The following is a 21,707-nucleotide window of genomic DNA, read 5'->3' on the forward strand; positions in this document are numbered from 1 at the left end:
AGAATAAAGTGCCTCACTGATGGGGAAATCAGGGCTCCCGGGAAGGTTGCTTATTTCTCAGAGGTTTGATGTGTGCAAGTGGTTTTGTATGGGCTGTAAAGCACTGATAGGTGTTGAAATTAGAAAATCATTTCGGATCTCTGATTTCTTTTGCAGCAAGTCACTCATGCAAACAACACTGTGTCTAACTTCAAGAGGTTTCATGGCCGAGCATTCAGTGACCCGTTCATTCAAAAGGAGAAGGAAAACTTGAGTTATGATTTGGTTCCGATGAAAAATGGAGGAGTTGGAATAAAGGTAGCGTAATGGAGCAAGCTTAGATTCCTTAATGGGAAATGAAATTGTCTGTAGGAGATGAAATGTAGCTCTTCTTCATTCCTGTTTTCCCCATTTAGCTTCTTTAACTGTAGCTATATTTTTAAACTGAAAAGTGTTTGAATGGCATATACTACTATAAGTTAGTATTCCTTGTAACTTGTCGGCAATTGGAAAAGTTTAGATTTACTTAGTGGTGTTTAAGGAGATGTAAATCGTATTGTCATCTCAAACAAAAGGCTGTTCCCGTGCTGCCCGGTGACAGTTGTTTGGAGAGCAGTCCTGTAATACAACCAGAAGTCTTTTTTTAAACCAGCAGAGGCGTTCCTGTCGTGTGATCCACACGAAATAATATTTATCCCAGTGATTCATCTCTTTAGTTAGCCTGGAAATTTACTACCTTCTATGATGTGTGACTATGCTTCAGGTCGGGGAACCTGCCCCAGCAATTTCTCCTCCTCTTCATCTCCAGGGAAAAGTTCTTCCGTTTTCTCTTGGCCTCCCTTTCCCCGTTCTACCTTCTTCTCTAAACAGCTATAACAAAGATTTTCTGGAAGAGAATATGTAATAATGCTTGGAAGTTAGTGTTCTCATGTAGTTTTAAGTACCGCTGTGTTTCACACACATTTTTCCCTCACCGTAGGTGATGTACTTGGACGAAGAACACCTGTTTAGTGTGGAGCAGATAACAGCCATGCTGTTGACTAAGTTAAAGGAAACTGCTGAAAACAACCTCAAGAAACCAGTAACAGATTGTGTCATTTCAGTAAGTAGAATTCAGCAAGGCAGAGCATTTTCTTTTAATTTGCCTGCTTTATGTTACTCTTTAGCATCCAATGTGTGAGGGCTGTTTTGTTGCTAGAGGTATAAATTCTATGGACCGTAGTCACGTGGTATGAGGAGCCTTTCGGAGCAGGTTCGGGTGCTTTTTTTAGCCAGAAGTTGTGAAGCTCTTGACTGGAGGGAGATGCAAGTCAGAATCTCCTCTCAGGCTTTTTGAAAATGCAAGTTGCATTAGAAGTTGTAAAATGTAACCCACCAGTAGTAACAAAACGTAGGTTTTCGGCACGGGCCAGCCAGCCCACTGCCTTCAGTGGACAGTTGTCAGGTTATCAGGGAATGTGTGGAATGGAGGAAAACCATCTTTTATTTGGACACAGAAAAGGTAGTTGTGAAGTCTGCTATCCCAAGTGACTAGGGTCACTTCTCGGTCTGCTGAGCCCCAGGACTGTCTGGGATGGACTCCCGACACCCTGATCTCTGTGTTACAGCCTGGGGAGGGTGGCCCGCCCCGACCAAGGAGAGCCTTTACGGCAGCACGTCCCGGGATGTGCAAGAACGGGCCAAGGGTGACGGTCCCCCTCCTGCCCTGGGAAGAGCAAGGTGATCTGCTGAAAGGATGGCTGCTTGTTGCTAGGGGAAAGTGTATATTAAGCTCTGGTACAACTAAAGAGTTAAGTTATGAATCAGTGGTCTTTCCTTTTTTTTTTCTTTTAACCTGATGAAAGCAGTGTTCTGATTTGAAAAGTAAGCAGAGACCCACCTTTGCTCTTGCCCCTCTCCTGAAGCATCTACAAATACTTAGGGCAGAATATGAAAGCCGCTGCACTGTTAGGGACCTTCCAGCCTGGTCGTTCCTAGGTGTATGCTCAGAGCATCCTGGTTAAAGTGCTGTCCTGGAAAGCGACCAAAGGAATTAACTAGCTGGAAGCCCCAGTCTGTCAGCATCGTAAGAAACTCCTCCCTTGAGCTGTTTCGCTCTTCTTCCTCTTAGGAAAATCAGCAGGCTTTGCCAGGACAATGTTTTCGTCATCTTAACAGGTTTGCTGAATTAGAAGGTACCCCTTCATCTCTCAGCGCTTGAACTCCATGAAGAGCAAAATTAAAGGGCAGGGCATATGCGAGAATGAGCTTTGTAGTATCCTTAAGTCCCGTATATACTCTACCTGTAACTAATTATGTTTAACATTAAACGTTGACAGCATTTAATTTCTAAATGTCAATTGAAATTTAAGGCTAATTTGCAAATGATATTTCATCCACATTAATTTAGAGCTTTCTATTAGATTTAAGTAACTGCCACTATGTCTTAACGAATACTCCTGAGTAAATTTTATTTCAGGTTAAAATTTTATTATAATAAGATTTTGATACTGTGATCTTAGGGCAATCTTTTCAAAAGTAGTTACTGTTCTGAAAGTTAAGCAACTTACTAAAGATCTAGTTCTGTTGTATGACTTGGCAGGGCACATATTTAATTGGACTGTTAGGAATTCATTACAAGTGGTTAAGGGAAATTTATATGTTTTTGTGTTCCAGATAAGTTAAAGTCTTTTCTTCCTTGTTGCAGGTCCCCTCTTTCTTCACAGATGCAGAGAGGCGGTCTGTGTTAGATGCTGCACAAATTGTTGGCCTTAACTGCTTAAGACTTATGAATGACATGACAGCCGGTAAGGAACTATTTTTGTGAAGTGGGTGGATTATCAAAACTAGAGTTAAGACATGCCATGCCAGGTACTATTCCTAAACGTCTTTTCGTGTGGGTTAGAAATAGTTTATTAAAAACCAAAAACCGTGTTAGCTCGAAAGCAAAAATTCCAGCTTTTTTAGATGGCTTATGTTTCATGAAAAATTGGTACTTTTTCAGATTTATGAACCCGTTTTCATTAGAGAATTTATACATACTCTGTAAGCATTTGAATTAAGCGTGTAGAACTTAGTTTTTTATTTCCTTATGTTGTTTTTATAGTTAAAGTTTTCTTAATACCTTATGATTCTAGGTTTCACAACTACCTTCTTAATACCTTATGATTCTAGGTTTCACAACTACCTTAACTAAAGGACAGTTTAGTTAAACATTTTTGTCCTCATATATCTCTCAAATATGTGTAGTTAGGCCTTGGTCATCCATCTCTGTCAAGTATTGACTTCAGCTGTTCCATTTGCCAGGCACTGGATTTGGTATGGACATGGTGGTGAGCCGAGTGGTCACCGCTGTCACCTAGAGCTTTTATTGGTTTTTATATGATTACAGGTGAACAGAAAGTCTGTTCTAATTTAGTGTGCTCAGGCAAAGCAAATAAGACTTTTTTCCAGTATGTTTCTAATAAATTTTTTTTCTTTAAGTTTTAACTAAAGTTTTGATAAAGGTATTTTCTTTGGTATACATGCTTAGAAATATAGTGGCTTCAGAGTTCTGAAGAAGGTAACACAGACTCTTTAAGGAATATTAGTTATTTGCCTCAGATCTAAAAGTAATTGGTAGTAACTGCAGTTGCTGTGGTTGTGCATTAAATTCCTAACTTTTCGGGTGCACAGTCTCTTGGCAGGTTGTGGTTAAATGTAAGTATTGTGTAATGAGTCCGATGTTGCTTGTGGTTACATGTCGTCGTATTTGCGCCATGTACGTCGCCTTCTTCACATGTCTCTATATATTGAAAAATGGTAGAGGATTGTCCTAAAACCAGAAAGGGAAGAGGTAATCAATGCCAAGAAAATGAGTACAAAGTCAGTATAAAGGGAATGTGTTCAGCTTTGTTTGAAGGACAGTCAAGTTGCATGCGTGATTATATTGGTAACAATGAAATTCCTAAGAAAATGTGAACCAAAGAATTGAAACATGATTTTATTTTTTTGTAGTTGCTTTGAATTATGGAATTTATAAGCAGGATCTCCCAGGCCTAGATGAGAAACCGCGGGTAGTGGTTTTTGTTGATATGGGACACTCCGCCTTTCAAGTGTCTGCCTGTGCCTTTAACAAGGGGAAATTGAAGGTAAAGTCATAAGTTGGAGCTAAGGGATCAAACATAAACTGTGTTAATTTGTCATTAAGCTGCCAAGGTTCTCGACTGTGGTCTTGGTGAAGAACAAGGAACCGCCCCCAGGGCAACTTCATAAAGCTGCATCTAGTAGTCATGCTGAGGGGAGATGTTTTTAAGATCATCTTCCACATAATTATTAAAAATCAAAAATACCATAGAAATTTAGTTTTTTGTTTGGAACTTGTAGTCACATTTCTTCTCATTGATTTGGATTTCATATTATAATCTAAATGGAAGTCTTGAGCCTATTAGTCTTGAGCCTATTAGTCTTCAGTTAAGATTTTAGTTAAAAATATGACTCAAAAGTAACCAATTATTTGTTGTTTTAACTAACTTAGGTACTGGGAACAGCTTTTGATCCTTTCTTAGGAGGAAAAAACTTTGACGAAAAGTTAGTGGACCATTTTTGTGCAGAATTTAAAACTAAGTACAAGTTGGATGCAAAATCCAAAATCCGAGCACTGCTACGCCTGTACCAGGAGTGCGAGAAGCTGAAGAAGCTGATGAGCTCCAACAGCACAGACCTGCCCCTCAACATCGAGTGCTTCATGAACGACAAGGACGTTTCGGGAAAGATGAGCAGGTGCGTCTTGAACTCTGCCAGGTCGAGTGGAAAGCGCTTCTTGCTGCATCAGAGCCCAGGGGTCGGATGCAGCCATGGGGCGTGCGACTTGGCCCGCATTTCGGGGTTGTGCATGCCAGAAGACCTTCGGCATCATGAGAACAGGGGCCCCCTCTGCCAGGCAGGATTTTGGAGCTTCGCTAAGCACCCTTGTGACGAAGGCTCTGGTATTCCCCAATTTCTAGTATTCCTGGGCCGGTAATTGAGTACTGGGTTCATGGAATAGTACACAAATATTTTGAAGGGAATGAAAAAAAATACCCAGGGTGGAGAATTGGATCACATAAAGTGTTTATGAGTAAAATGGCGATCTTAATATAAAAGTGATCTTTTTAGTGATACCAGGAGAACTAATTTTTTCTCTATCTCCTTTCTGTACCTCTTTCGTCTATTTTTTAAGAAAAGTAATAGATTACAGTTAAACGTAGCCCGTGTAGAATCTAGGGTATCTGAGGGGAAAAAAAATGAAATTCATGGAGTTGGTTTGTTTAAAAACAGTAGGACACAGTGTTGGCCTGTAGGTAGCTTTTCTAAAGATTTATAAAATGTCCACCTTACTTGCCAAGGGCGCAGTTTGAAGAGCTCTGTGCTGAACTCCTGCAAAAGATCGACGCCCCCCTTCGTTGGCTGATGGAACAGACTCAGCTCAAAGCAGAAGACGTGAGTGCTGTCGAGATCATTGGAGGCGCTACACGAATTCCAGCCGTGAAAGAAAAAATTGCCAAATTCTTTGGAAAAGATGTTAGCACGACACTGAATGCAGATGAAGCAGTGGCCAGAGGGTGCGCACTGCAGGTACTGCCCTCAGCCCTTCCTTTTCTCGGGGCTCAGGCCCCAAACTATTTCTCCTCGTTTCATTGTAGTGGCAGGCAGAGCACAGGGGCATCACCTCTACATAAACCCAGGAGGTTGTGGTGAGAGGAGGGTCCTCAAATGTAGAAGACCCAGGAAATTTCAGACTAAAAGCACTGCAGGGCTGGGGCCTCTCAGACTAGGGGCGGGCTCACAGGAACCCGCTCGATGCATGGACTAGCCGCGTGGTGGCGGCAGTTGTTATGACGCCTGCAGGACTTGGAATGTGGTCTGGCCCTGTCAGGATTAGACATAAGGACTGGGGTGAGGGATGGGGGAGTCTGCAGGGTTCGGCATGTTGATTTTAACTTTACCAAGTAAGAAGGCAGCTCAGAGGCACGAAGTTTGGCAAAGCAGAAATGCCAAATCTAGATGTTAATGATTAAAAAAAAAATTGACATTAGTTTGTATTTAGGATGTCATAGTCAAATTTAATAGTTTTAACTAAAGTTTCAAGTTAACATGCTTGAATTTTAATCTGGTTAGCACAGTTTTTAAATACAAAGCAAGAGATTCTGTGGACAACGGTGTGAAGACAGGCAGCCCTTTAAAACTTGTGAAAGGCAGGATGTGTAGACACTGAATATTAACTGGTTATCTGTTGTGTCATCATGACCCATCGTAGGGTCTTTGCTTTTTCCTCAATAACGGAGTAATTCCCAGGAATGGAAGATTATAGTTTCTTTAGAAGTGTGGCCTTGGCCTCTTGGAGGCTGCATGGTGATCGGAGGGTAATGGACTTTAGTTCGGTCACGGCTTTGGTCATTTTTATGTCGCTAGTGTAAATGCACCTGTCTGTTGTGTGTTGTTCACCTCAAATTTGAATTTACCATTGCTTCCATCTTTTATAAAATTACTTGCAAGTTAGAACTTTCTGGGTTTTACCCATTTTCAGTTTCCTAGACATTTGACAGGCGATATGGACAGAGCCTTTTGTGGATACGTTCACTTTCAAAAGTAATGCAGGTTGTACTTGACATCGCTGTCAACAGGGCACGTCTAGAAAGACCAGTGTCATTTCTTCAGCCCCTATGAGACTTATTATTAATTAGCAGTTGCTATCCAAAGATTGATTGTATCATTTGTCATTATAGCTAGTGATTGGCCCAGTATTTAGATGAGAAATCATTTATGTTTAGGACAGTGTATTCTGCAAGCAGTTTTGAATTTGAATTTAAACTTACTTATTCCATTTGAATTGAGTTTTATGTTCAGAGATGAGAAATTATTTATGTGCTCATGATAATCCTTTCTTCTTTCCTTTTTTGAAGTGTGCAATCCTGTCCCCAGCATTTAAAGTTCGAGAGTTTTCCATCACGGATGCAGTTCCTTTTCCAATATCGCTGGTCTGGAGCCACGATTCGGAAGATACCGAAGGGTAAGTAGCAGAGAAGAACCTTCAGGTAACGTATGTTAACATAACGAAAAATTCATGAATGGCGTCTACAGTAGTTTGGTTCGTCTACCGGGACCCTCCAGCAACCAACCCTGTGAAAGTAGTTCTCTTGCTTGGTGCTGCGCGCAGTGGGGTAGACCGGCTGTAGGTTTTGGAGGCGTCTTTTGTTGGTGAAGCATGGTGAGCGCTGACTGCCTTTGCTTCCTCCAGTGTTCACGAAGTGTTCAGTCGAAACCACGCTGCACCCTTCTCCAAAGTCCTCACCTTCCTGAGAAGCGGCCCTTTCGAGCTGGAGGCCTTCTATTCTGACCCTCAAAGCGTCCCATATCCAGAAGCGAAAATAGGTAAAGCAATTAGTCATGTGTGTTTACTTTTTTAAAGATTTTGTTTACTCAGTGTGCAAACTAAACATATTAGCAATGTTGAGCGGACGTAACTCCGTGTGACGCCATTTTTGATTTAGAATAATGGTGATGCGAAATCTCGTGTGGTGAGTGGCCTGACCTGCAGAGGTGAAACGACTTGGCAGTGCGCTCTTACTTCTAAGCATCTGTGTTTAAAGCCTTCGGTACTTTTCCTCCTCTGGTGTCGTCTGCATTTAAAGCCTAACCACTTACTTTTAACTTTGACCTTTTCTCTAGGAGAAATATTACTTACAGACCATTACTGCCCATTTGAAATCTGGCTCAGACCATTGAAGCTACTTTTGAAGTGTACCTTTGCATTTTAAAAGCGCATCTCTTTTTGGTACATTTTTCTTTGAGAGGCTGGCCACAGTTTCCACATGCTGTAACGATGTTGCAGTGACTGGAAGTCCACAAATGCTCCGGGCATCTCCCTGAGCGGCCATGTCTCCTGGGCCGAATGAAGTGGGTCGATGCTACCGGGTCTCTCCGGGACTCACTGCTGCCCACGGCTTTGCATAACGAGGTTGTTGGAAGGAAGAGGTCTGACCTGGCTCTGGCCAGTTGTGTTTTTCTTACTGCTCACGACTAAAAATATTCTGGCACAGAGGTGTTTTTTTTGTTTTTTTTTCTCAGTAGTTTTTACCAATGTATTGGGAATAAATTAGTTTGAGAAATTGTTGACTGTAGGCTGATAACGTTGGCAGGTTGGGTTCTGCGTTATTTCCCCACCGTGCAGAGGATAAATCCAAGCTCTTCTGCACAAAACACACTTAAATCTCTCGTGCGGGCCTTCCAGGGTACCCCACAGTAAATGCTGTTTCCTTTCCTGGGCTACGACCCGATCAGTGATCAGCAGCTCCAGCACCTTTCGCTGTGCTGGCGGGCAGACCCGTCCATTTCCGTGTGGTTGTGTAGACAGCGCCTGAAACGCACGGCCGTTCGGTCCCACGCGGTACTTTCCACGCGCAGTTCTGGGGCCTCGTGTGGTTCGGTGGGCTCTAGAGTCGCAGCGCTGTTGGCGGTGGCTAACGCAGCACCTGGTTCCGCAGAATCACTGTGATGACACGTGCCTCGTGAGCACGTGCCCCTCAGTCTGCGGAGGCGAGGGCAAGGCGTGGGCAGCGGGTCACACAGCCGGGGTTTGAGCCCAGATCATCTGGATCAGAGTCATTCCTACTCAGAATGCTCCAGAACTGCCCTCTTCTGCCTAATAATTTCGGACTTCGAGGTTCCAGTTCACTTCTATTGAAAATACAGGAAACTTTATTCAATCAGGAAAAAACATATTCCTGGAAAGACCCTGCAGGGTTAAGATGCAGCCCGTCCCGATGTCATCTGCCTTTCACTTGCTAGTGGATTTTCACGTCTAGTTGTGCTCACCCGTCTGGAGAAGCGGGCGAGGGGGGGAAGTGACTGCTGGTCACCAGCGTCTCACGCAGTGTCGCGTCATGAGTGTTAGATAACGGAGGTGTCACAAATCCCAGGTGTCATAAGTGTCCCAGGGACATCTGAGTCTGTTTTGAGAGATAATGGTGCACATGACAGTTGGTAGAGAAAATGGGGAGACTGGAATAACGGCCTTTCTAAGCTGTTTATCTTAACCTTTGTATTTACGGAGATGCAGATTCAGCTCTTAACTTGTCGAGTTTTCATTTAGGCCGCTTCGTAGTTCAGAATGTTTCCGCACAGAAGGATGGAGAAAAATCCAGAGTGAAAGTAAAAGTGCGCGTCAACAGCCATGGCATCTTCACCATCTCGACGGCGTCGATGGTGGAGAAGGTCCCCACCGAGGACAGCGAGCTGCCTTCCGTGGAAGCGGACGTGGAGGGTCAGAGCCAGAGACCCCCAGAAAACCCAGACTCTGAGGTAGGTCTGCGGTGAGCTTTTAAGTGCAAATACACAGTTGACTTAATCCTAAGATGTAAGAGAAGGGTAGGGATTGGTTAAAATAGGTTTCAGCCATTAATTTTGATTAAGAATGTTGGGTCATGATAACAGCAGCTGCTCTATGATGGTAACATACAGCTTGGACTGTAGTGAATTGTGATTAAAGTGTGCGTAGCTTAATATGAACTTGCAGGCATACGACAGTTCAGTTGGAGTAGGTAGAGTTTCTTTGAGTATTTTTTTAAGATATAGATCACATATGGAGAAGTCAAACATTGACCAATGATTTAAGAGGAAAAGGAAAAAAGACTGTAAAAAACTAGTGAAATGTGTACGTGATACTAAAGCTGTTTTGTTTTTTTTTTTTAAGTTATAGGGCAAGATTGGCTTTGGTATTTCAGAACTTGCTTGCGTGTGGTTATGTGGGAGGAAGGGGGACACGCCTCTTCGTGGGTGATGGAGGTTCCTCTTTGTGTTCTTAGCGTAGACTCCCTTTCGTACAAGTGCTGCTTTTACAGGGTCGGCAGGAGAACTTTAAGCAACTGAAAAAAATCTGCCATTATCGTTTACTTCTGGATAATGATCAGAAGTCACAAATCGAGAGGCAGGCAGTATAGAGTTTCATTCACGGTGTGGGGACACGTGCCGTTCCGTGGTCAGAGGCCTCGTCATTTCTAGAACACGGAAGGAAAGTTATCCTGAGCCTCAGCGTTTGTCTCACCTAGAGAAAGTCCAGTCTAGTGAGCTGAGTGACTAGTGCCATGTATTTCCTCATTCGGCTACGGACACCATTATCCTGATGCCTGTCGTGTCAGTCTCTAGTGCCTCTGGATGTGTGTCAGGAGGGCCTGGCTTCCGAACACTTGAGTGTCTGAGCATCTCTGAGCTCTGACAGAAAAACACGAGCGCCTTCAGGGCTGGCAAAAGGGTCGAGGCTGTTAACACACAGCACAGACGCCTTACGCCAAGGTCTTCTGTGGGTAACTAGCGGGTCTTGCGTGTCTGAGCTGTCATGCTGTCCCCTGAAGAACTAACTGCAGGTTGGCCGTCAGTGGAGAGGTGTCCGGATGCAGGGTTGGCTCCTGCGGTCAGGCTGCGAAAGCTTGTTTCTGGGACACGCCCAGAGTCGCGGGCCCATCGCCTTTGGTTTTGAGAGAGATCGTCTGCACAAAGCTCGGTGGAAGTCTCTTAAGTGTCATCACGACAGTCAAAATGCCTACTGCTTGCTATTTAACTATGTCAACTGCTGTCATGCAAACCAGTTTTTAAAGGTTTAAAATTTCTAAGTCATTTTCAAATATTTTGTGTTCATTTTGCTTTTTCCAATGTATTTTCTCCTACCTGTTAAGATTTCAGAAATTGAGCTTACTGTCTCTGGTGCCCTGTAACCTTTACATTTTTCCAAGTACACCTACTTTCTACATCCTTTGTGCCTGGGCTTTCATTTCAGAAAAGTATCCAGCAAGACAGCAGTGAAGCTGGAACACAGCCCCAGGTACAAACTGATGGTCAGCAGACCTCACAGTCTCCCCCTTCACCTGAACTTACCTCAGAAGAAAACAAAACCCCAGATGCTGACAAAGTGAGTGATTCTTCTAGTTCATTCCATTGGACAGTGTTGCAACATGTGGTCGTTGATGATATTATTAAATCTGCAGTTTGAAGAGCAAGCACCAAGTTATTTTATTCTTTGTAGGATTTTTTTCTGTTAATTTTCTGTTTCCACTAAAACCGGTGGCAGGGACTTGAGCTCAGCTAAGGGGATTGATATCTTGCTTTAGACCTGAAGGCACCCCTTCATTAGCTGCCACTCCGGGCAGCAAGGGACAGAAGCTCAGCGTCGGTCATCTCCTCTGTTCCGGAGGCACCTGTCGGTGCAGAGAGCAGCATGCACACCTTCCAGAGCCTGCCACGCGCTCAGGCGCCACCCAAATAGGCTGTAGGAGCCTTGGGAACTGTCGTCTCCTCAAGCCACTTGTCAAGTTTGAATAAGTTAACGAGGTTGATCTGGAAATAACCAGATTGCCTTTCGAAGTACTCATGCCTGTGGCCTGCTTCTGCAGTACTGGTCAGAAGCTAAATTAAATAGTCGTGTCCTTTTACAAACGCTGGTTTCTGATCAGACCTTGAAACGCGTGGTGGGACGGAGCTGGGAGGTGGGATGGGATCCGTTTCCCCATCGCTGTGCTGCGCAGAGCCTCCTCCGTGCCAGCTGCACGTAAGTTGGCGACCTGCCAATGGCACTCGGTGTCCCGCGTTCCGAGGGCCGAGTTCTTCACCCTCAGATGACTTAGGAATAGTTCACTGGGGTCAAAACACGGTTTCCACTGGGTAGCAGTCTCCCATTTGTGGTGTCCCCATGCCCTGGTCGATGCCGGGGGTCCTGATGGCTGCAGGGCCTGGCGTGGGCCAGCGGCGCCTTCACCGCCGTCTCGGCTCCTGGGCTTCAGCATGGCCGCCGCTCGCTGGGCCTCTGGCACTAACTGATGTGAGCCGATGGTCTCGGGCCCGTTGGGAATGTGCCGTTGTTAGGGTCTCGCCCTCTTAACTGGAGGTGGGAGCACCAGTGTCAGGCCCTGTGGAACGTTCTCGCACAGCCTTGGAGCATGCCACATCAAGCGCCAGTTTGTGACGTGTTGATTTTGTCAATAGTTGGTACAAGGCAATGCTGCCAGACAGTCTCGTCCTGACCTAACTGCCAGGCACGGACCGTCATTCGTTTGTTTTCCACGTAGCTGTTGCTCCCCTGTGTTTTGCTGCGTGAAGGTGTCTGATCCACTTGTCTTTCTTACGGTCCGTGCCCCCAGAGTGCACAGGGCATTGAAGGGTTCTCCTTGCACCAGAGGGAGGACGTCAGGGACAGTAGGCTTACAGACGGGGCCAGTGCTAGTGATGCAGCTTATAGCGCTTTGTAGACATGGGACGTAGGGACCACTGAGGCGGAAGTCTCGGGAGCAAGTTCCCGTTCCCGCTCCGTCTTTGTGGCTTTAGACAAGCTGTTGACCCCCTTTCAAGTCTGTTTCTTCTATGAAGTGCCTAGAATTTAAAATCCTTTTGCTCCCCAAAATCACCCAGTGGCATGATGCCGGGCCCCATGGGGTGGCCTTTTCCTGTTTTAGTATCTCAGCCAACCAGGGTCCAGGTAATGCCCCCACCTTGTTTTTTTTTACTCTATTTCCTACACTTTTTCTGTTGCTTGTGTGTGAGAACTTGCAGAAATGGAAAGTCATAGAAAAGGCTAGAAAACTGAAGGCCATAGGAGATGCTTACTTCTTTATCCCTGTAGTGACGTTTTTGAAAAACGTACAGTAAACTATTAGCATTCTCTGCATCATCCCATTTGCTGTTTTGAGATTTTTATCTCTCTTGACCTTGGGGAGTTGCTTATGAGAATTGCTATGACTCAAAGGCAGACAGTGGGAATAAGAATGTATACACGCAGAAACGTGTGTGCAATCTCTAAATTCAGTAGGAAAGTGTAAAAGGCACTCGTCAGTGTGATGCTGATTGTAACGAAGGCAGGTGTACCGCTGGGCTAGAGGGACCTGTGCATTTGTCACAGATAGCGATGGACCTGACACATCTAGCATGGGTTCGTCTGTCTTCAGTAACCGACTGTCAGATTCTAAATTATAAAGATGTGGCAATTTAGTATTTTTGACTCTTCAGAGTCTCAGACATTGCTTAAAGGGGTTAGGGACATAAAGATCTATGAAGCAAGGCTTTAGCAGGGGAGATTAAATTTAAGTTTAATGTGAAAAGAGAAAAATACCCTGGTGAATTCTCAAAGGAGACGGTGGCATGCCTAAGTGGCATTGCAGGCCTGATTGAAAATGGGCAGGTGAGAATCAGGTGGTCTTATTACTCTTCTAACTTCATAGATATTATTTTTGTCTATGTTACCAGCAAATATGGTAGTGTATTTTTTTTTTGTTTTTCAAGGATTAAGAACTTCTTTTCTTTTAACCTTCCTTCCCAAGGCAAACGAAAAGAAAGTTGACCAGCCTCCAGAAGCTAAAAAACCCAAAATAAAGGTGGTGAACGTGGAGCTTCCTGTCGAAGCCAACTTGGTCTGGCAGCTGGGTAGAGACCTGCTCAATATGTACATCGAGACAGAGGCAAGAGTTGGGGTTATATTAAATGTTTTTGTTCTGGAATGTTTGGTTCGGCCCTGTTGCCTGCGTTTCTAGTAGATAAAAGGCTATAAATTTTTCTCCGTATCCCAATCTTTATATAGTGTTAGGGGTAGGGTGAAGCCAAAGCCAACAGGTTTTTTAATTGTTTTATAGAGTTTAATGTTTTTGCATCCTTATTAAAGAGGTCTGTACCATTCCGCTCGGCATAGAGTCAGAGGCCCAGTTTCTTGAGAAACAGTTGGGTGCCAGCGTGTCCTGGCATGGAGCACAGTGCAGTTGGTACTTGCGGCCACTCGGAGTGCTTCCGAGAAATGCACTGTGCTTCTCTGTAGTCCAGAGTGTGTGACGTCATTGAGATTGCTTCCTGTACTCAGGTGGGAGCGTTGTTTAGAAGTTTAACAATAAATATAAGTAAGTGGGCTCTTAAGTAATTTATCTTTGATTTTAAAATGTGGTGACAAAGCTGTCTGGCCATTGCCCAATGGCTAATATCAATCCCAATGTCAAACAACCATCTGAGTGTATAAAAGTGAACAAAACTGTATAAAAGCCGTAGATTTCTTTCCTTAGTTTTAAATCTGAAATGTGAAAGCTGTATAATTTTTTATATACTGTTTAAAATACCCACAGCTTATTTGTATTTAGAAAATGAATAATTCCATAAGGTTTGTTGGAAGAGTTCTATGAGGTATAAATTAGAACTATTAACAGTAATTTTTGGGGGGTGTAGCTTGATTTTGTTAACATCAGAGCGTGGTTGACATTTCCTGTGTTTTGGCAGGGTAAGATGATAATGCAGGATAAGCTGGAGAAGGAGAGAAACGACGCCAAGAACGCGGTGGAGGAGTGCGTGTACGAGTTCCGGGACAAGCTGTGTGGGCCGTACGAGAAGTTCGTGGGTGAGCAGGTCAGTGGAGCTCCGCTCCGTGCAGGCGATATGGAAAGTGTCGTAACGTCCGACTGGACATTCGAGCCGCTACCAGATTTTGTAGCGAGCTTTTTGGAAACCGAACAACTAGGAATAGAAATTGTATCAACAGAGAGCTGGAGCCAGAGGCTCGCCAGCGCTGTATCACTGTGTTCCGTCCTAGTTTACCCCAGTGACCTCTTAGTTTTACCATCCAGAACGAAGAGCCTATCAAACATTTGTTCAGTCCGACGTTCACCGTTAGGGGGGCCAGAAAAATAAGTAAGTAAAAAAATCCTCGATTTCAGCGTCCTCAGTCTTTTTATGACTCTGGCCCCTTAGGGGTTCTCTGTCACTGTTTTATCCCATGAGACTGGTTCACCCAGTCGTCCCAAAGTCTACCAGGTGCCGTTAACCCCCTTGGCCCTTCTCTAAACTTCCAACGTCAGCTGGGAAAGATGGGACTTGGGAAAAATCAGTTAGATAGAAATCTGGGGTGGTTGAGAGACTCACTCTGAAGTTAAGAGAATTTAAATGTGGAGCCTATTTTCGTCCTAAGATCCGTGGACTACTTTGTAGTGTATTTCAGTTCTTGGCTCTGCCGGGATGTTTCTTGGGGTTGCTGTGGTTGGGGCTCTGAGGAGGGGCTGACCCAAACCAGGCTGGGCCTGAGGCTGGAGTAGGAACGCACACTTCACGTGAGTTGTGCAGGGATGCGTTTTCCTGTGCCTATGAACTGAGTTGTCGACTCGTCTCGTTTCCTGTTCAGTATTTGGAAGTTGAGGGAGCGAATAGGAAGTCCCTGAGACCTAATCTTTCTGGAGAGGAGGAGAGTCGTCGCTCTTCCACACCCACCCCGCAGTGCAGATGGTCTGAAATCGGGCTTCTAAGATCTAGTATTTTAAGTCAGCTGTCAACCAAGAGTCTCAAGTGTGTAAAAGGCCCCCCCGTGTGAGACACAAGCGAGGCTGACAGTCACGTGTCGTGTTGTTTGTTGAGCATTTCTGAGGGGCGCTCAGTTCATCCAGCACCTTCTGGAAATAAGGTCAGCCACTCAGTGGTTGATGCTTCTGACGGTGACTCTGAAGTGCTGCTTCCCCCGTTTCTCATACAGGACCATCAGAACTTCTTGAGGCTGCTCACGCAGACCGAGGACTGGCTCTACGAGGAGGGGGAGGACCAGGCCAAGCAGGCGTATGTGGACAAGCTGGAGGAGCTGATGGTAGGCCCTCCGCCCCTGGGAAGCGGTGCCTGTGCTTCAGCCTACGATTGCGACAGCTACCAATCTGTTGTATTTTGTTTTAGAAAATTGGCACTCCGATTAAAGTTCGGTTTCAAGAAGCTGAGGAGCGGCCAAAAGCGTTTGAAGAACTAGGACAGAGGCTGCAGCACTACGCCAAGATAGCAGCTGACTTCAGAGACAGCGTAAGTCTGTGCATCGCGAGGGTGTCGTTCTAGGTTTTATTGGTTCTCTAATTTTTTTTAGGTAATATTTTATTTTTCAGTTTCAGTTGACATACAATAGCACATTAGTTCTGGGTGTACAGCATAGTGGCTGGATAGTTCTGTACCTCGCGAAGCGACCACCTTAATAAGCCTAGGAGCCACCTGATACCACATGGAGTTACTACGATGTTACTGACCCTCTTCCCTGGAACTGTTTTTATAACGGGTCCTTTAATAGGACGCCTGGGACTCTAGCCACTTTCCATCTCACTCAGCCACCATCCCTACTGGATTTCACAGCCACAGTTATGGGGACTCATCTTTCTGGTGCTGGAAGCCTGGGCTGGGATGTCTGCTGTGGGGCCAGGACCCCTTGCTCTTCGGGAGGGGGGGACCTCCACAGTTGAGACATCCCTCCCAGTTCTCGACCCCCACATGCAGGTGTGGGACCAGCCCCTTCCACGTCTCCATCCCTCCTACCAGTCTCAGGGTGGCCTCTTCTGTGTGTTTACAGTTGCAGGACTTCTGTTGAGTAGACTTCAAGTGGTTCTCATTGGGGGTGGCTCTGTAGTTGTAATTGTGATGTGGTCATGTGAGGAGGCTAGCTCCACCATCTTGACTAGAAGCCCCAAGTTACTCTAGGTTTTAATAAATTAAGTTGAGTAACCTTTAAGATGAATAGATGTTCTTAAGTGAGAAATTAGCGTTTGAGACCAGAGGTAGATTTGAAGTTCATGGGAAATTTGGTCATAGTAGTAGTTACTGTTGAGTGCTCAATTCTCTGAATGACCATGCCTTTTCCATTAAGGATGAGAAATATAACCATATTGACGAGTCTGAAATGAAAAAGGTCGAGAAGTCCGTGAATGAAGCGATGGAGTGGATGAATAACGTCATGAACGCTCAAGCTAGAAAGAGTCTCGATCAGGACCCAGTTGTGCGTGCTCAGGAGATTAAAGCGAAAATAAAGGTGAGTGTTGCTGTGAGTGTTGCTGTCGGCTTACTGCTTTGCTTTCTCAGGGACGCAAAGTGCAATCATTTGAACCTTAAACGTGGCCATTTTTCCTATAGATTTTTCATCTCCTGACGGAGACTAGGTTTCTTGGGTTATTATCGACGTCATGGGTTATAGAAGACCTTAGAAGTCCCGGTTAACTTTCCATTTCATTTCATTCATTCAGCAAATGTGTGTGTTGAACCCCTACCTGCCATGTGCCTAGCCATTGTTCCAGGGGCTAAATTTCAGTGTCCTAAGAAAGTCCTGGCCTGGCGGAAGCCATCTGCCCTTGTGAGGAAGACTTGGCAGTTAGCATGTGTGGCAGTACAGAAGATGGGGTTCGCGTTGGTGGTAGAAATAGCCAGAGGGGTTAGGGCAGTGGTCCCCAACCTTCTTGGCACCAGGGACCGGTGCTCCTACGGGAATCTGATGCCTGATGACCTGAGGCAGAGCTGAGGCGGTGATGCTGGCGCTGGCGAGCGGCTGCAGATACAGATGAAGCTTCACCGGCTCACCCACCGCTCACCTCCTGCTGTGTGGCTCTGTTCCTAACAGGCCATGGGTACTGGTCCACACCTGGGGATTAGGGACCCCTGGGTTTAGGGAATTGGGGACAGTGGAGAGAACCCGGGTCAGTGTTTCATCAGGAAGGCCTTGCTGACTACGTGAGGCTTGAAGGAAGTTGGAAAGAAAACCAAGAATATACAGGCACGGTGAAGGTTAAGGAGACAAGCCTTTGAAGCCAGTGGGTTGTAATGATTCCAGCTCTTTGCTCGCTAGATTTTCTGACCTTGAGGTTGTTACTTCATCCCTGAACCATTTCCTCTTCCATAGATGGGGATTATAGTTCCTACCTTTTAATGTTGGTGCAGGGTTTAAATGTGCGGACTGGGCAAGTCCCTGGCACGTCACAGAGTGTTCCCTTCTCTTCGATCAGGCTTCACACCGTAGTTGTGAGCACGTGCAGCGAGTCAGTGGAATTCTTTGAGAGACGTGTAGTTGGAGTGGAAGGTGTGGTTCAGGTGTGCGGGGAGGGGTTGGAAGCGACCTGGCTGGGTCTGAGTTGGTGTGGTCACTAGATTCGTTTCTCTGTCTTAGGAGTTGAACAACACTTGTGAACCTGTCGTAACACAACCCAAACCAAAAATCGAATCACCCAAACTGGAAAGAACTCCAAATGGCCCAAATACTGACAAAAAGGAAGACAACCTAGATCAAGGCAAAAACGTGGGTGCTGACCCTCCACAGCAGAACGGCGAGTGTTACCCCAATGAGAAGAGCTCCGTCAGCATGGACTTGGACTAGGTGACCTGCGACGGGCTTCGCCCTTCACCTGACATGTTTTTGCCATAGTATGTGACTCTTCATAACACACCGAGACTATTTATATTTTCTTTTTTAAGAATGTTTAGAAATTTTGTGTATTATATATGAAAAAAAGAAAAAGCTTGTCTGTAGTCTTTATGATCCTAAAAGGGAAAATTGCCTTGGTAACTTTCAGATTCCTGTGGAATTGTGAATTCATACTAAGCTTCTGTGCAGTGTTACCATTTGCATCACTGAGGATGAAATTGACTTTTGTCTTTTGGAGAAACCAAAACAACTGTACTGCTTGCTCGAGGGCTGTGGGTTTCCCTTTAGCGTTCGCTCCTGCCAAGGTAGTTTTCTTGCATTTCGCTCTCCATTCCGGCATGTGTGTGGATGTTTATAAATGAGACCGTCTGATTTCCTAAGGGCTTTCTAAGATTCTGTCCAGTAGAATGACTCTTTCCTTTGATATTAAAATTTTGCCGAGTAATGCAGACACTAGTGAAATGTGTTAGCAGCATGCAGAACAAACACTTTAAAACATATCTCGCTATACAGTGCATTTGTCACGTGAAGGTGTAAAATGGAAGAGATGTGGATTCTGTTTGTAACCGGTATTGTGAAGCCTTTTATGAGCTTTAAAATAAAGTTCATCTCATGGTGTCGTTTCTAAACGGTTTTGTCACTGACTTAAAAATGGGAATGGGGAAGAGTTGGCATAAAAACGATTGCAGCAGAAGTGAAGTCACTGTGAAACTGATGTCCTTTTTTGTTACTCTTTATATCTGCTCTTTCGTGCATGAAAACGAGTTAGAGAAGTAAAGTAGCATGTGTTTATTACAGTTAAGAAGTTTTGAATATAAAGTTGAATATAATTTATAACCCACCACCCAGAAAAAAGTGTTAATAACTCTTGTTGTATATCTTTCATGCTATTTCCAGCTAATGACAGACGGTGTGTGTGTCATTGTGGCTATCATGTTATTGTTGTGTAAGCTGCTTTTTAAAACTACATCTGGGCAGTAAGTAAATATAATCGGGTGTTACAACTTCACTGCTGTGCGGAGGTCCAGTAAGTTAAAGACATACGGTAAAATATTTTTAACCAATTCCAGTATTGGTGCATTAGGTGTTTCTCAAGATTTTGCTATTCTAAGCACGGTGAATCTTTTTTACGATGAATCTTACCTGGCTGTTTTTGAAAGATGACATTGAAGTGTTGGTGGTGCGAGGAGACGCGCAGACCTGCAGACCTTGGTGGATGTGCCACCCACTAAGGTGCAAGTTTGTGCCCCTCTGATGGGGGCCGACCTGGCCTGGCCTCTCCGGGGCGATTTCACCTTTTAACTGTTGCCAGCCTGTTATGCCTACTAATTAGCTACTACGTATCAGGTGTTTCACATAGTTTAATACTTAAAACTACCCACGGGGTCAAGAAATTTATAAAATCACACTGAAGTATCAGAGTTGGGGACAGACCTGGGCACTCGAGCGCTCCGACTGGCCATCCTGCAGTAGGGACCTCATCTCCATCTGTCTGTCCAGTGCGTACACCAGCATTTTACATTTGTTTGCCTGTTGGTGTTCCATGAATATCATTCATTCTCATCTGCAGTGTTGAGTGTCGATTTTATGTAAAATGTTCTTATTAAGGATCTTTACCATTTGTCAGTATTCAAACATTTTCCCACTGTAATTTAACAGTTTTGTCATTTAGAAGTCTTGATTTTTTGTGTGTGATCTGTCACGGTTTTTCTCACGCTAATGCATACAACATATATGCTCGGTGGGCTCACGTACCTGCTGAGGGGTGAAGATAGGTTTCTGAGTGTAATTGAGAAGCTCATAAAAAAAAAAGATTAAAAAAATATGAATATGAAAAGAATTTTTTTCTCCTACCCCAAAATAGTACCTGATGATAATGGGCACCCATATCATTCCAGCCTAAACCAGTTTGTTTTTTATTAAAGACTAAAAATTTCCAGTATTCTCACTTTTCTGGAAAGACATAGTGTTTCTAAAGGTGGCTACAGTTCATGGACCTCAGGCTTACCGTTTTGGATCGGGGTAGAAAACATCACAGTGTTTTAGGAGACATGTTAATACTGACATACTCAACTGTGATATCTAAGTATGGACCAATTTGGATAAATGCTATATTTAACAGGACTGCATTTTATATTTAATTTTCACATAAACTGTCACTTTGTGACAATACTGAAAAGGTCCTGTTCTCATCGAATGGAATTGAACTTGGAGTCTAGTTCATCATGGACGCGGGTTCTGTCTGAGCAATGATTAACTTTCCTGGGCAAAGTCTATGGAGCTTCCTCGACTCATTGTCCTTGATTCCTCATCAAAAAGCAGTGTCGTGAGCCTCTAAAAAACATGCTCTCGAGTTACTTTCTGAAAGGCCAAAGGATAAACCTTATCTTCTGACGGCAGTGACGCACTCGGCAGCATTCAGGATCTTTTTTTGAGATAATTTACCTCTTGTCGGTTTATATCCAGATGTCTTATCTTGCCCAGGACTCACTGTCCGTAATCAACACAAAGCACTCCCGTCATTCTTGTCGTTTGTGGGGGGAGAGAGCTTTCCTTTCTCCAGGTGTGAAGAGATGTGAGCAGGATGATGAACCAGTCTGTCCTGGGCTGCTGGCTGCGGCAGAGGGGCCACGTCTTTCTCATAGGGACCTAACCTTTGCTAGCCTTGGGTACTTCCAAAAGACGACCAGTCCATTTGCAAGTGGTTTATAAATAATGTGAGTACATGTGACGTTTGAAAGCTGTAGGGTAATTAGCTTTTCCGGTCACTGCCAGTGGTGTTCTCAGGATGGCTGTAGAGTAGTGTGGGCTCCTTAATTTTTGTCCTGTCTCAGGACAGGTGGCAGCATGGTGTAGTGGAAAGCACATTTTGGGGTAGGAAAAGATTTGGTTTCTCATTCAAGGATCCAAACTGTGCTCCCCCCACCCCCGCACTCTGGTTTTTAGATCACCCAACTTGTCTGAATCTCAATTTCCTCCTCCAAATCTAGGTGACATGACCTTGGCCGAGTCTCTGATGTAGATTCCTCTGTGGCAAGGGTTTCCCGGCCTCAGCTCTGTTGGCATTTGGGGGGCAGGGAGGGGGACTGAGAGGGGCTGTCTTGTGTGTGTTTAACAGCATACCTGGCCTCTACCCACTAGATGCCACTAAATAAACTTGGTTGTGACAACCAGAAATGACCCCTGCGCCTTGAATCCCTGCTCTAGGGAAAGCGACTTTGAACTTCAAAATTATACACAGGGAAGGAAGTCAATAGCTTAAGGCCTTCCGGCGACCCTGTGTATGCCAGGTGCTTGCTCTCGCTTTCACAGTAGCCCAGGGGAGGGCACTGGCTCCCGTTTACAAGTGGGAAAGGGGGTGAAAGGCAGCCCGACCAAGTTCAGATGTCAGAACAGATCCGACTGACTGCAATGTCTGTGTTCTCTCCTTGGCGGCAGTGATAAAAATCAGCATGCACGGAGCCAGGCGTGCAAACACATCCTCGTTGAACTCTGTAGGACTCAAATTCCGTTCTTAACATTACCCAAGAAATGCAACCACGGGGAGGGAGATGGGTGTGGACAAACA

At 44.8% G+C, this 21,707-nt stretch overlaps 1 protein-coding gene across 1 annotated transcript in view; it reads left to right on the plus strand.

Moving 5' to 3' along the window:
• Positions 1-18,768, plus strand: part of HSPH1 (heat shock protein family H (Hsp110) member 1) — a 20,621-nt gene extending 1,853 nt beyond the window's left edge. The window contains exons 2-17 of the mRNA XM_015590286.2: positions 157-297; positions 959-1,081; positions 2,666-2,765; positions 3,955-4,088; positions 4,475-4,719; positions 5,325-5,553; positions 6,882-6,988; positions 7,217-7,350; positions 9,071-9,279; positions 10,751-10,882; positions 13,281-13,418; positions 14,218-14,343; positions 15,458-15,565; positions 15,649-15,768; positions 16,598-16,759; positions 17,885-18,768. Coding sequence (XP_015445772.1) covers positions 157-297; positions 959-1,081; positions 2,666-2,765; positions 3,955-4,088; positions 4,475-4,719; positions 5,325-5,553; positions 6,882-6,988; positions 7,217-7,350; positions 9,071-9,279; positions 10,751-10,882; positions 13,281-13,418; positions 14,218-14,343; positions 15,458-15,565; positions 15,649-15,768; positions 16,598-16,759; positions 17,885-18,091 — 2,415 coding nt within the window. The 3' untranslated portion in view covers positions 18,092-18,768. The remainder of the gene's footprint in view (positions 1-156; positions 298-958; positions 1,082-2,665; positions 2,766-3,954; positions 4,089-4,474; positions 4,720-5,324; positions 5,554-6,881; positions 6,989-7,216; positions 7,351-9,070; positions 9,280-10,750; positions 10,883-13,280; positions 13,419-14,217; positions 14,344-15,457; positions 15,566-15,648; positions 15,769-16,597; positions 16,760-17,884) is intronic.
• The last annotated feature ends 2,939 nt before the right edge of the window (positions 18,769-21,707 follow it).

Source organism: Pteropus alecto, unplaced genomic scaffold (genome assembly GCF_000325575.1).
Source record: "Pteropus alecto unplaced genomic scaffold, ASM32557v1 scaffold80, whole genome shotgun sequence".
Classification (NCBI taxonomy): domain Eukaryota; kingdom Metazoa; phylum Chordata; class Mammalia; order Chiroptera; family Pteropodidae; genus Pteropus; species Pteropus alecto.